A 13398-nucleotide genomic window follows, 5' to 3' on the forward strand; every position below is an offset into this window, starting at 1 on the left:
ACTGTTTGCCTTTGCTAGGTAAAACAATTTATTCAGATTACTCGTACTACGCATATGTTTCTTCAACACGAGAACGAGATTTGCACGTAATTCGAGTAATTCGTTCGGCAAAGTGAGATACGTACCACCTCGACATCTTCCTTTTGAGTTTCCTAAGGGACAGCCTCTCCAACGTTCTAGATTCCCAGGTCTTCAACGACTCCATCATCCCCGTGATCGGGCGTGGGCCGCGATCTCGACCGATGACACGCGCAATCGGACACGGTTTGAAGGTCTGGTCGAAGCGATGCAACGAGTGCCACTGCACGCGGGTCGTGCTGCATCGCGGTTCCACCGGCAAAGAGGAGGGAAAAAAAGAGCCGGAGAAAGAGAGACGCGATTGCTCGCGAGCGTGAAACGAACGCGACTTAATCCACCGCGATGCGTGTCACTCGATGTCCCGTGTGCGGTTTTACGGCTGACACGCGGCTTTATTTTAAACACACTCTCGCATACCTCGTTTCACCTGCCCGCCTGGCTCGTAGTCAACTGCTCGACGCTTCATTAGCAAAACTGTGGCTGGTGTCGATTGAGAGATCATCCAGATACGTATATCGTAACAAATAGCGATCTTACGATGTTGTTAGTTTGTGAAGAGAGTCGTTCAGGAGTCGGAAGCTACGTACATCGATGATGAAGAGTGGTAGAAAAGTAGAGTTGTTGGTTTTAACATGGAACTTCGAGATTTTCCTCTTCAGTCAGATAACAAGGAGAATATTTCATCGAGATATGAGAAGAAAAATAGGTTAAGTATAATTTTTGAAACAGAATATGTTGCTATACCGTGTAATATACCACCATTGTATTTATTAAGATATAGAAGCGTATTTTACTCGAATTAGGTCAAACGTAATATTTGAAATACGATATGTTACAGCGGCTACAAAAGGTATTAATTATAGGATTTATAATATAGAATTTATTGTTAATTAACAGCAAGATCCACGTATAAATAAATACTTTTAAGCGTATGAATAATTTCGCACGACTACGAGAACCGATGCTATAAATATGAAATGTAAAAGCTGATGTAAAGAATGATCTCAGCGATATCAGATAAATTATAAAATCCTAGCAGTTTTCCTAAAACTTACCTTGAGCCGTGTTATTCCACTAGTTCTAAAAGGGTCAAGGAAACAGATGAGATGGCCGTTAGAGAAGACAAAGAGTCAGGTTAGAAAAGCAAACAGTGTTCGATGCATGGCGGAGTGCAACGAACGAGGCTGCACAGTAGGAGCGTCTTGAGTCATTGACACCGCGTGCGTTTTCTCTTCGTGCATTGTCTTCAAAACTGGAAACGAATCTACCAAACAGCCCGCGTAATTTTCAGTTCGCACCATTGTGCATCCGGCGCAGTGACTCTGGACGAAGAAAGTAGTCGTAACTCGTAATCAGGAAACGCGGTTATTGTGAAACAATCGGATGTACGGAGAGAGAGAAAGAGAGAGAGAGAGAGAGAGAGAGAGAGAGAGAGAGAGAGAGAGAGAGAGAAGTACGGATTCACTCTTCATACGCGATGTCGTTTTCGTTGCACAACAACCGGGCATCCAACATGGCAGATGAAAGTTACATGATTGATTTTTATTCTGATAAGGCTTATGTATATCAGCGCAGCTTATGTATATCAGGCTATAGCAACCACGAATAATATAGCGAGGTTCTTAATCGAAGCATCGAGTATTCAAAACTATATGCGAGCGCTACTTTTTTCGATAATATACAATACGTAGATTAGACGTCGATGGTTAATTAGGTCTACCGAAAAATTCAGACTAACATCTAAATCAAAGTAAAATTCATCGTAAAAGATCATTGACGTCTATTCTTATACTGTGGTTGTAAACGTGGTTACAATCCATTGCCACCTTTTTCATAATTTTATATCGTATCTATAAAATTGTTTGTTCTCTCGTTGCAACAAATTCATGCCGATACAAGGTTCATTGCCCTTTTTTAACAGACAAATATGTAATGGTATTGTATATAATATATATAACGACGAGCTAATCTCAACTAATCGTACATCAAGAAGATAAGACGGTTTACGATGATTAAATTTTTTTTGTTGAAAAACGTAACGCAACTAGATTCTTATTACCTCAATAAACCAAAGATAAAGGAACAATATTTTATATATATGTAGCTGAATTTGAGAAAAGAAACTGTTATCAAGTCAGATCGTCAAATAGACGTGAACTGCGCACGACAGATAGCGTGTAGATATATCATAAGCAGCGGATTAACATCAAGCCGTATTATTTCGAGTCATTGATTTTTGTTTCTCGAGTCGGCTCACTCCGGGACTGGCTTGATAGGGAAAAAATTTCCGTAAGCAAAAGAGACGAGATAGTCGGTTCGGTTATGAAGCTCACCGGATGACCAAAAGAAAAACGAGTCTCTGGACAGGGTACACGGCGTGATTGGTCGAAAATCCAATTTCCAGCTTCGTCCCAGGGCACGTGTGATGTCGTTAAGAGCTCGTCGACCCTGTTCGTCTCATCCCGTGACTGCCGAATCACTATTTTTATTTCGAAGGTTTAACAGCCATCAGGAGGCTGTTACATCGCAAGGTGGACAAGAAAGATGCTAAATTAAATCTTTCCACCTAGACTGGCTATATGGATTTCCTTATTTTATCAACCGGGAATGGCGAAACACGGAAAGAAGGAAAGAAAAAAAATGCAAGAAAAAGTGAGAAGAGTACGACGAGGGAAACAACCTGGAGGCTGCGAGCAAAAAGGGATTGAAGAGCGGCGAACGGGAGAATGTTTTGCCTTTGCAGAGCGTTTCCACGGGTGAAATGATTTCCATAATGCGGCGCACTCACGATGAACAACGAACGAACCCCATCTCACCAGGCAAAAGTGGACGTCTCGGAGCCGACGTTACACCGTTCGCCAACGCGACGAGCAACTCGTTACAAGCTCGTAGTTTCACGTGCACGCGGAGTCCCCTTTGTATCGGAAAGCTCTCCTCCGTCGGGTGAATGTCATCGTGGGCTGGGGCTTACAAAAGCAACGCAGAATGCAGCTACCGGCCCAATAAGTGTCGTCTCATTGTTGAACCGCGCGAAACCGATGCCGAGCCCTTTCCAGAGAATCGTTCTGCCGTGAATGCGGGACTGCGAATGATCTCTTTTACCAGATGTTACGTGATTAAGCGTTTTGTAGTGCTTCTACGACATCCTAATTTTATAAATGTCGGATCAAGAGTGGGTTCAATTTAAATTGGAATTTGTAACAGGATGATACATATAACGTAAAGTATTAGAATAAAGTTAAGTTAACTTTGGTTATTATCATTGCGGATATTTATGCAAATTCACGTTTCTACGAATATAATTAGAAAGATGCGACGTGGGTAGAAAATTGTGTTACGTGTTACATATTGTACTAGAATTGGGATATTTTATATATTACGCGTACTCTGTACACTTTTTCACCTTCAAATTTCCCATAAATGCTGAAAACCCGCAGTTAATTAACCATCTCTGTAATAAAGATAACAATGTGAATATCACAGGGGAAAATCTTCGAGTAGAAGAAGGATGATAATTATGATCTCCAACAAAATCTTGGAAAGTAAATATTCTTTGATAATGATCATCGTGAAAGAAGAAAGATCTTCGATAAAGATATAAGCAGAAAGAGAGTAAGAAGAAGAGAAGAAGAATTCTTTCCAGTTCAAAAGTTCAGTTTCCGTCGATTTTACATATCTCTGTATAAAAACGAGGGACCAATCAGTCGCATGGCGAGAGCCATACGCTCATCCATATTCCAGATAGGAGTTTCAAGAACAGAGTTTATTCTCAACTATCGAACGTGCTTCCCTTGACCTCGCTGAGTCGAGGCCGCACTGGCAGGTCGAGGTTACACGTGCCCAGAGGCGAAGAGGCTAGAATGAGCCGCGGAAATGCCGAAAAACTGAGCAAATAACGAGGAAAGGGTTGCTGCCAGCTGATGAAAAGCGACACGGGTATTCCATGTTAAGCGCGTTCCGCTCTATTTCGTCCGTACACGCCCTTGAAGAGGGCACGCTGTGCATAAAAGAGCTCGCGTCTCCTTCAGGCAATCCCTTTTCAGTTGCTCCGCTGTTCCCGCTGGATACGCTGGAATAGATCCACCATTAAAAACAAAAAAGGCCCAAGGCAGAAGAGGGAGAAGGTGAGCGAGAGGTGGCGTAGCTTCCGCCACGTGAAAGGGAGGAACGTGGAGAAACGAAACATTACCTAATGCCGTGTTTTCACTGCGAGAACATCGCGCGTTTCGCGCACCCCAACGCCAGCAGCCAGCGTATCCGTCCGTCTGTCCTTTCTCGTCCGTTATCCACTGCGTTATCTCCTTCCCTTTCCAGTCTATCTTTTTGTTCGTCAACCTTTCGAGGGGTTTCGATTTCCGTGTAATCAACGACGAATCGAGAGATAGACAGATAGAGAAACAGAGAGAGAGAGAGAGACGGAGTGGTTACGCGTTCGATGAAGAGCTTCAGACATGGGAGCTGGGGTTAATTGTTAGCTCGTCGGCCAATGTTGCGTACGTTCCCGATCGTTAACGGCGTGAAACGCTCCGCTTCGACACTCGACTCTGCTGTAACGACTCGACGATCGTCGACACCCGTTCGATGGACTTTTAACTCGACGATGAATACTTTACCGCGAGCTCAAAAGAGTTCGCTTCGACGCCTACCGCCGTGCAGTGAAACATCACTGGATCACGCGGAGCTTCGATAGGTCCTCTTATCGATTCATTCTCGTCGCGAATAACTTTTCGAATTAAAAATCCAACACTTCGAACTTGAACGACGCGACAAAGAAACCTTTAAACACGAATGCCTCGTCTAATCAACGACTGTGCCAATTTCCGCAAGGTTCGTTGGTCTCTCTGGTCAACATCGATCATCGTTAACAGTCTCGCCCGGATGAGAAACAGCGTGCGGACAGCCCGGCCAATTTTCGTTTCATTTTTTTCTCCGGTCGTTCGTCACGGAACAGGCAATCTTTTTCCGCGTGGAAAACTACAATACGTTTATCGTGAAGCCACGAAGCTGTACACGAGACGCACGTGATAGCAGTCGGTACGTGAAGTGGTGCACGAGGGAGAAATGTAAATAACGATAACTGGATTGCGTGGGCTTTTGGAATTTATCGCGAGAAAATCGAACCCGGTAACGAAATTACGAGAACCGACCATGAGACAGGGGAAAAATGGAGAATGAACCGAGAGTGCGACACTTAATTAAGCAAACGGGGAAAGGCTGGCCATGCGGGAATTCGATAATTATCAAATGGCCAATTAAAATACGAAATTTTCGAGCTTTTTGATGACCCACCCGGAGGGTAGCGTATAAAGAATTTTAGTGAATGTCATGACCAATTTCAACTCTTTTATGAAATTTCCATGAAACGATAGAAAGTATCCAGTTAGATTTAATTTATGTTCTTTAATATTTGGGCTGTTCTAGATCTTTGCGATATTTTTTGTCAATATATTTCATGAGTATAAATAAAAGAAAAATGTTATATAAACGTAGCTGTGATTTTTTCGCAACACGCATTCCGAAGGAAATGAAGAATAAAAATATATTTTTCTTCTAAAATAAACGGATTGATGAAGTTGCTTAACATCTGTTTTTGTACGAAATTCATTGTGATTTGTGTTTCCTCTAACAAAATCAATCGATTTTTCGTATCGATATTTGTTTGATATACCTTTTTTCGGAATAAAATACGAGTATACATGAGAGTTTAGTAATATGGAATCGAACAATATTGCAGATTGAACTCAATAAATGTAACGGTATTAAAAACCATCTACTATTATTCGTTAACGCATAATATATATTTTATAACAGCCTGCTACACAAATAAAAAAGCTATTACGCAAATTGTTGATATTTTATTTCATAACTGCAATATCAAAAAATAAAATAATGTAGATTAATTGAAAAAAATATTACAATAAAATGTTACATATTATTCCCTTGATATTTCATATTTTTGTTATAATACTTTAATAAAGCTTCAATGTTTGTATAACATACGTTTTTCCCATAAAATATATTAACACGAAGCTTGGTTGATTAAGTCCGGTACATACTGTATAGCAAACAATTTGAATGAAAAATATTCTTGTACGAAAAAAATGTTTGTTAAAATTAATAATTCTGCGCCGTTAGCTGATCTACTTTTTGGGGATTGGAATCACTGGCCTTGGTATTGGTATCCAATGCATGGAATTCCTACGGAACGGATTTCTCGATGGATTTACATGGCAGGTTGCGTGCAGAGGTTCGGGCAGGTCAAGAATATCCCTACAGGTGAAGAACGGATGAATAGTCGAAGCCGACCGCAAGGATCCACACGCGTGTACTGCGTGGTTAATCGAGTGTCAAGGGTCGAGAGGATCTTTAAATTATAGTAACGAAAGGGCCAGTCATTTTTGTCCATTCGTCTTGGACGTTTACGAGCGTTGCACGATACGCTAGAAAGCGGAAGAAGATGCTTGTGGAAGAGGAATCTACTAGTGATTTCCAACTTCGTAAATCAACCACGAAGATACCATCTAGTGCTTAATTATCGCCTTGAAAGCGTCGAGCAAAGTTTTCCACTTGGATTAAAATTCCAATGGAACAGGGATAGGGTTCTTGTATTGTTGATTGATGTATGTAGTTTCATTGTATTTTCAAATATTCTAATACGAGAAGTGCACCAAGATGGACCTCTATTTCTCATCGAATACTTAAATCAAATGAAGGGAGAATTCTAATCAAAATGCAAACACTATTCTTCTTGTTACAGTTTCAGACATTTGAGACATCGTTAAAATAAATAGATTTTATTCTTTTTATACGTTTATTCGAACAATGGAAATAAGAAATAATAAAAAAATTATGAAAAATATGTTTCCACATTGAGGAACTAATTTTATCTTTAATATTTAGAAAGTGATACGTAAGAAACGAGTTTGACATTCGATTCTGATACCTTTCCTCTGTTCGTTTGCCAGGATACGATAGATAGAAAATGCAAAACAGACTCAGGTTAGAGCCACCTTCTTCGAGAGTGATATTTTCGAAAGGAGATGTGCAAACGTAGCCGAATTCACGAAGCAAGGCCAAAATAATCGAGACAGTGAAATGAAAGGAGGGTCTGAGACGAAGTGAGTCACTTGCCATAAAACACGATCACCCTTCGCATAACCCTAGGGTACCGTAGATGTTTCGACAATATCCTAGGGCCTAGGGTAGCGAATACCAACCGCGACCCGTAAACATTTTATCCTGTATCGTTCGAAACTCTTTGAAGGGAGTGGCTTCCTTCGCTGTGCTTTACGACAGTTCGAGGATGGAAAATTATCGAAAGTTTGCATCGCAGTAAACTCGAAGGCGATCGATAGATTCTATATACACTCCACGTACAGCGACTCACGAGAATACAAAACTTTTTGAAATTGTGTTAGAACTATAAAGTGATCGTAACAGTAAAATGTTTAAAACCGAATCTAGAAATGTATTTACATAGAAGTTACAAGACATTTATTGCAAACGTATATTTAGCGAAAAATTATTATTAGTGCTATAGATGTCTCGCTACGTATTGTAGCTTATTAACATAGCGAATAGTTGACTTTTGAAATACTTTGGTGGTCTTTACGAAATGTACGCTTCCAACAAATACCTTGCAACTTCTATATACATTTTCAAATCCGTTTCAAATTCTATCGACACAATCGCGATAGTCGTATCTCTACAATATCAACGAGATTTCAAAATGTTTTGTACGACATATCCATAAAAAGTTTACAAGAATGTTTGGATACTTTCCTAAACCACTCTATAAGTAGACAGAAATTTCTGCAAGGAAGAAATGCACTGCTCGACTTCTGCATGAACTACATGGATACACAGAGCAGTCTGATAAATATCCGCTATCTTTCACTGATCGACAGTGTAAATTCCGAGCTACTTCGAGAAATTGGAATGTCTTGGATTGAGAAACGAACGTTGTAGAATTCGGAAACTTTGATGGAAACGCGGCTCGATAACTGAGCAACAGGGCAAGGCTCGAGCGTTTGATGGCAAAGTACGTAATTGGTCCTTCGATAGTGAGAAGGTCTAACACTGAAATCAATAAGATCTTGGTATTTGAACTTTCGCAAAAGCAACCGCGTTCAAACTGTGATAGACTGTGGTAAAGGCGAGCCATGATTATAGCAACGAAACCGAGCAATGCTCGAGTGGTTTGAAAAGCAAAAAGAAAAAGAAAAGAGACCAATTTCATCCAATGGTTACGTCTGATAATAAATGACGTCTGACGTGACTCGGTGATTATTCGATTTAAAATCCGTTGTAAACAATGGCTGCCATAAACCAACTAGTCACGCGAGCAAATATCGCGATCTCCCGTTACGTACCGCCTTTCATTACTTAATCGCTCGTTTGCCTCTCCATCTCGCAGACTTCGACCAGACTTCGTTTTTCGATAACGAGATTCACCCCTCTTCATTCAGACGGTCCTCCTCTTCTAAGTCGATTTCGCCCCGGATCGTTTGATCTTGGACTTGACTATGGCATACTCGTGTACCAAACAAGGCACATTTACGCGAAACTGCTTTCCTACCAGACGTCCAAAGGAACTGCGTAAGGTACAGAATGAAGGTAGGGTTAACTCTAGAAAGACGGAGCTTTCAAGCATTATGTGAACGACGAAGGGAGAGCTGATTTCGGCCAAAAATATCCTTTAAAAGCAAGCGTTTTAACGAACAGACGTTAAACCTGCTTCGATTTGTGAACTTTTACGTTTCAATTTTGCTCTCATTTTAGCAAACAAAACAGATTTCTAACATTCGAAGAGAATGTTTAACGTAAAGGTAAAAGTAGGAAACGTGCATATCAATAACAGTTTTTCCATATCTTGCTCAGAGTCGATATATTTCTTAATATTAGGAAAATGCACTGGCAATACTTTGCGATATCTGTCCAATCAGGACTCGTAATAAAAACGATCCTTTCCTGTATTTGCCTTTTTCCAGCAAAGCAAAGAATTCCTTCCCTTTAATCATTCCAGGATTCAAGTTCGATGTAAGAGGAAGAGAAGAGACGATTGCGAGCTACATAGGAGCGAAGCAGAAAAATAAAAATAAGGGAGGAAAGGGTGAATTTATTGGGCCGAGAGGACGAGCCCTAAGAATATAAAGTAATGACAACTGTAAAAGACAATTATGTCGGAGTAACGATAGACGTTCCAAGTAACAGAGAGGAGGCGGAAACAGAGTGAAGTTAAGGGAGAAGAAAACGAGAGACGAGCTAATAGAGAAGACAGGAGTAGAACACAGAGAAAAGAAAAAGGAGAAGACAAGGGAAAAGCTGTGGAAAATGGGTGGAAGAAAGGAAAGGAGAAAATGGGAAGAGAGTCGAGTAAGGATAAAGTGCGAGAGAAAGGGGTGAAAAAGGAAGTCGAAGGTGGAAGGGAGAAGGGGCAAGACGCACAGGCAAGTCACGCAAGTATGCACTTGAGCGTTCGGTTTCGTTCGCAATCTCGTGGGCATGCATCTGGCTGGATGCACACCAAGTAGTGCACGAGTTTCGAAAGGGGAGTCCGGTGCTCGGAGATACGAAAGCTTACAAAGCCAACGAGACGTAGCAGGGTGCCTGGGACACACGAATCTCGCCAGGCTAGGGTTAACGAGGCTGTGGAGAACGGACAATAATGAATCTCGAAAAGCAAAGGAAATATTGCTCTCTTGAATTTCGACTAATGGTGGCAGTCGTGTCTCTCCCTCTCTTCAACTTCATTCCTGTTTAAGTAGAGTTTAGTATTGTTGCGGCGCATTAAAGAAACAGTCCTTCGGATCGTGTGCAAGGTATGTACGAAGCAAAGAATGTTTAGTGTGTTCCGTGCCATAGAAACGAATTTAACCTGAAGCACCCTTCAGTCTGGAGAGTCCGCGGGCTTAATTAAGTCACGTGTGCTTGCGTGGGATGAGTGAGAATCAGAGAAAATTGAGCTACAAAGGGCACCCGAGAGCTTCCTCAATTTAAAGAAAAACCTTTGATGATTCGGTAAATCGACTATGCTCTATAACGTTCTGCTCCGCTAGTAACGGCTAACTTTCCAATTTTCCTTGGCTATTTTCGTTCTTTCTTCCAGTCGGACAGACGTCGAGTTCTTGATTATGTTTCAAGAGCTATGGCAATACTATATCGTCGATAACAATAAATCGCTTGATCTGTTTTTGAAAATACAAGAAATTTTACTTTTACACGACTACATTGTGCTGAATCGAGTTTCATATGAATTTTCATTAATTTCAATTACTACTCCTCGAATTAATTTTGCATGGAAAGTATTCAGTTAGTTCGCTAGGCTGTCAGTCTACCTGCTTATGCTTTTACGCCACAAGTAACACGAAGGTACGGAATACATTAACAGTAGATTACGTTCCACCAAGATACCACGAAGAATTGAAAGTAGTGGAGAATATTGATTCCACCTCTCCGACGTACGCTCATTTTCACTTGCAATCTCGTGGCGCGGAATTTTCTGCAACTCGACGCGCGGAATAATCTCGCGAGTTATCGATCCGTGAAACTGATTCGCCGAAATAAAAAGAAAAGGGAGAAGAGAAAGCGGAGAAGAAAATCGTGAAGGCGGGAAAAGGACGAAGGCTCCGGAAATTCGTATTCCTATTGCCTATTTCTACGATATATCAACGCAGAAAGGGGAAGCGGTAATCGCGAGGTAAGACAAGGGGGAAACGTTCCGGGGGAGCATTTAGAAGTAGTACAAGTCGAAGGGTGAGAAGCTCTTCGAGAACGAGAGAGCGATCTCTCCGAGGGTAGAGCACGGGAATGGCGAGTTTTACACACAGAGAAACGCGAAAACGTTCCACTCTTTCCACCTTCCTTCTTCGTCTCTTCTTTTTTCCTTTCCTTTCCTCTCCTTCTATTTCCATCTCGGTTCCACCAGGTCGACTCTCGGTCTCGAGCCCCTCGAATTACAGAAAGCCTTTATTATCGACGCATAGAACGCTCGCTCTGTCTGTGCATACAACGGAAATTGCCTGAGAACGCTCGAATATCATCTTCGCGACGGAGAGTTTAATTGGCTAAAGTCACTTCTGCCCCTCGACAACAGCTGACACGGCAAAGATATGAAAATCGACCGCTCGAAAATAAATGCTTTTTATATTTCATCTTCTCTTTGTTATTTGGTCTTCTTGCACGCTGATTTTTTAGGCTATTATCAAGATGTGGCGATACACGAAGCGCAGTCGCGATAACGATCGAAAACGGTCCGATGAATTATAGTTGCTTAACGAATTAATTCCGCTGGTAATAATTATTGATAGCAAAGAAACCGATGGAGAAGAGGAGGAGATTCTTAACTGCAGGAGATACAGGTGTACAGTTAAAAACAATCGAGGAACATGTTGCGAACGCATATCGAGGGTCATATCTACGAGATACCATCAGCCGATCGAGCTCGATAAATCTTTCGCGACGCCAATGCACGCCGCTACAAAGCAACGATGCTAACGAGAAGTTGCAATTCGTTCAAAACGCAACAAGTAATTGCCAACTTTATCCATGAGCATTTGTGCTTATACCTATATGGTAAATCCTTTTAATAGTAGCAAATAAAAAATCACATTTTAGTACTTCCCGCCAGAATGCATCATGGCGCGAATCTACCTGCAATTAGTTACGACGACAATGGTCTTTTGTTCGGTTGCACGATGCGTGTTACTTTCTTTCCGTACTTCACACGATTTTTACGAAGATATTTGTGCTTATCTACTTTTTTTAGCAACTTTGTTCTGAGGTGTGAATAGTTACACGATCGCTCGATTTATGAGAATAAAAAAAGACGTGGCAAAAATGGAAACGTGGAAGACGAGAATAAGAGGGCACTTCCGGTGGCGCAAGAAATATCAATAGTCTTGAAACGTGGATGTTTTTGTAAGAGCCTATACAAACGCGTCTGCCACGCCACGCATCGCTTGCGTCGAGATAATAAACTAATCGTTCTATTTATTTTATTTTTAAACTCACGATGGAATTATTGCTACTTGCAACATGAGATTATCTTTAGCATACAGTAAGTATTAAACGATGGTTCCACTAAACACTGAAGCTTATTAATAGAATAGTTTTGTGGTCTTTGCGAAATGGTACAAGAAACGAAAGTATTCATACAGTACAGAAATATAGAAATATAAATCATTTTCTACGTTATTTGACATATTCAAATATACCTATCTAACTGTATACTACATATAGTGCTACAGGAATAAATATACACAAGTTAAACAAAAGTTAATTACACCTATAACTGCAGCAATCTGTATATTATACACTTACATACGTTTGAATATAAAATATTTAATGATACAGAAAATATTCCAACTGTTCGAATACTTTGTGTTTACTGTATACACTTGCACTAAATATCTTACAATTTCTATATACCAAGTCTAATGAAATTTCAAAATGTTTCATGCAACACACATAATATATTAATAAAAGGTATCTACAAGTGTTCGAGTACTTTCGTCAATGATTGTACATAACCACGAACGTATACATAGTATCGTACAATTGTAACGTATAGTATCGTGCAATTGTATCGCGAACGAAACGAAACTTCTGGAACGAAGTTTCTAACCAGACCAGGGTTTGGCTTTTGTCGCGAACGCGAACGGATCCGTGCTTTGACGGAGAAACTCGCTCGCTTTGGTTGGAAAAGAATGCGAATCGCAGGGGTGGTAGTCGGGATCCGAGCGAGGAATTGACGGCTAATTTTCGCTAAAAAGCGTTGAATAGTGGTAGGTCGCAGCGGGAGCAGGGCTTCGAAGAATGGAGGAACGCCGGAATGGGGAGAAACGGAAGGAACAGAGGGAAATAGGGAAACGGTTGAATATCGGGGAAACGGTTATGCGTTTAATGAAAAACCGTGTGGCTGCATCGCGTGCACGTTCCCCTGTACTCGTATTATCTTACAAGTTTATTCATCCGGCGGTAGCGAAGAAAACAGTACGCGTTCCCGGTTTAATTCGCAGTATCGCGGCCGCGCTGCATTCAGATTGGCTAATTAATCAAGCTAATAATTAAAAACGTGTGCGTGCCGCGCGCGCCCGAGTCACCCGCCAACTTTTCTATTCGTGTTTGCCAACGAATTGTTTCACGCGGTCCCATAATTCCTACAGTGATCATTTTGTTCTGAAAACTATTATACTTGAATGCTATTCTCGTTGAACAACTTTATTTTCGAACTGTACTGTATGTAGCTTTAAATATGTCTCCAAAGTATCGGTCTGTGATAAAGTTTAGGAATGTTTAGATTATTTTATGTTCCGCGGT

General features: G+C 41.0%; 1 protein-coding gene across 2 annotated transcripts in view; it reads right to left on the reverse strand.

Annotated features, from left to right (window-relative positions):
* LOC139990785 (colorectal mutant cancer protein) overlaps nt 1–13398 on the reverse strand; it is a 59236-nt gene that overhangs the window by 44927 nt on the left and 911 nt on the right. Inside the window, exon 1 of one of the 2 annotated variants that reach the window (XM_072010292.1) lies at nt 126–312. The exons of the other annotated variant lie outside the window; for it this stretch is intronic. Coding sequence (XP_071866393.1) covers nt 126–208 — 83 coding nt within the window. The 5' untranslated portion in view covers nt 209–312. Of the gene's footprint in view, nt 1–125; nt 313–13398 lie in introns of those variants that run through there. 2 annotated transcript variants of the gene reach the window in all.

Source organism: Bombus fervidus, chromosome 9 (genome assembly GCF_041682495.2).
Source record: "Bombus fervidus isolate BK054 chromosome 9, iyBomFerv1, whole genome shotgun sequence".
NCBI lineage: Eukaryota > Metazoa > Arthropoda > Insecta > Hymenoptera > Apidae > Bombus > Bombus fervidus.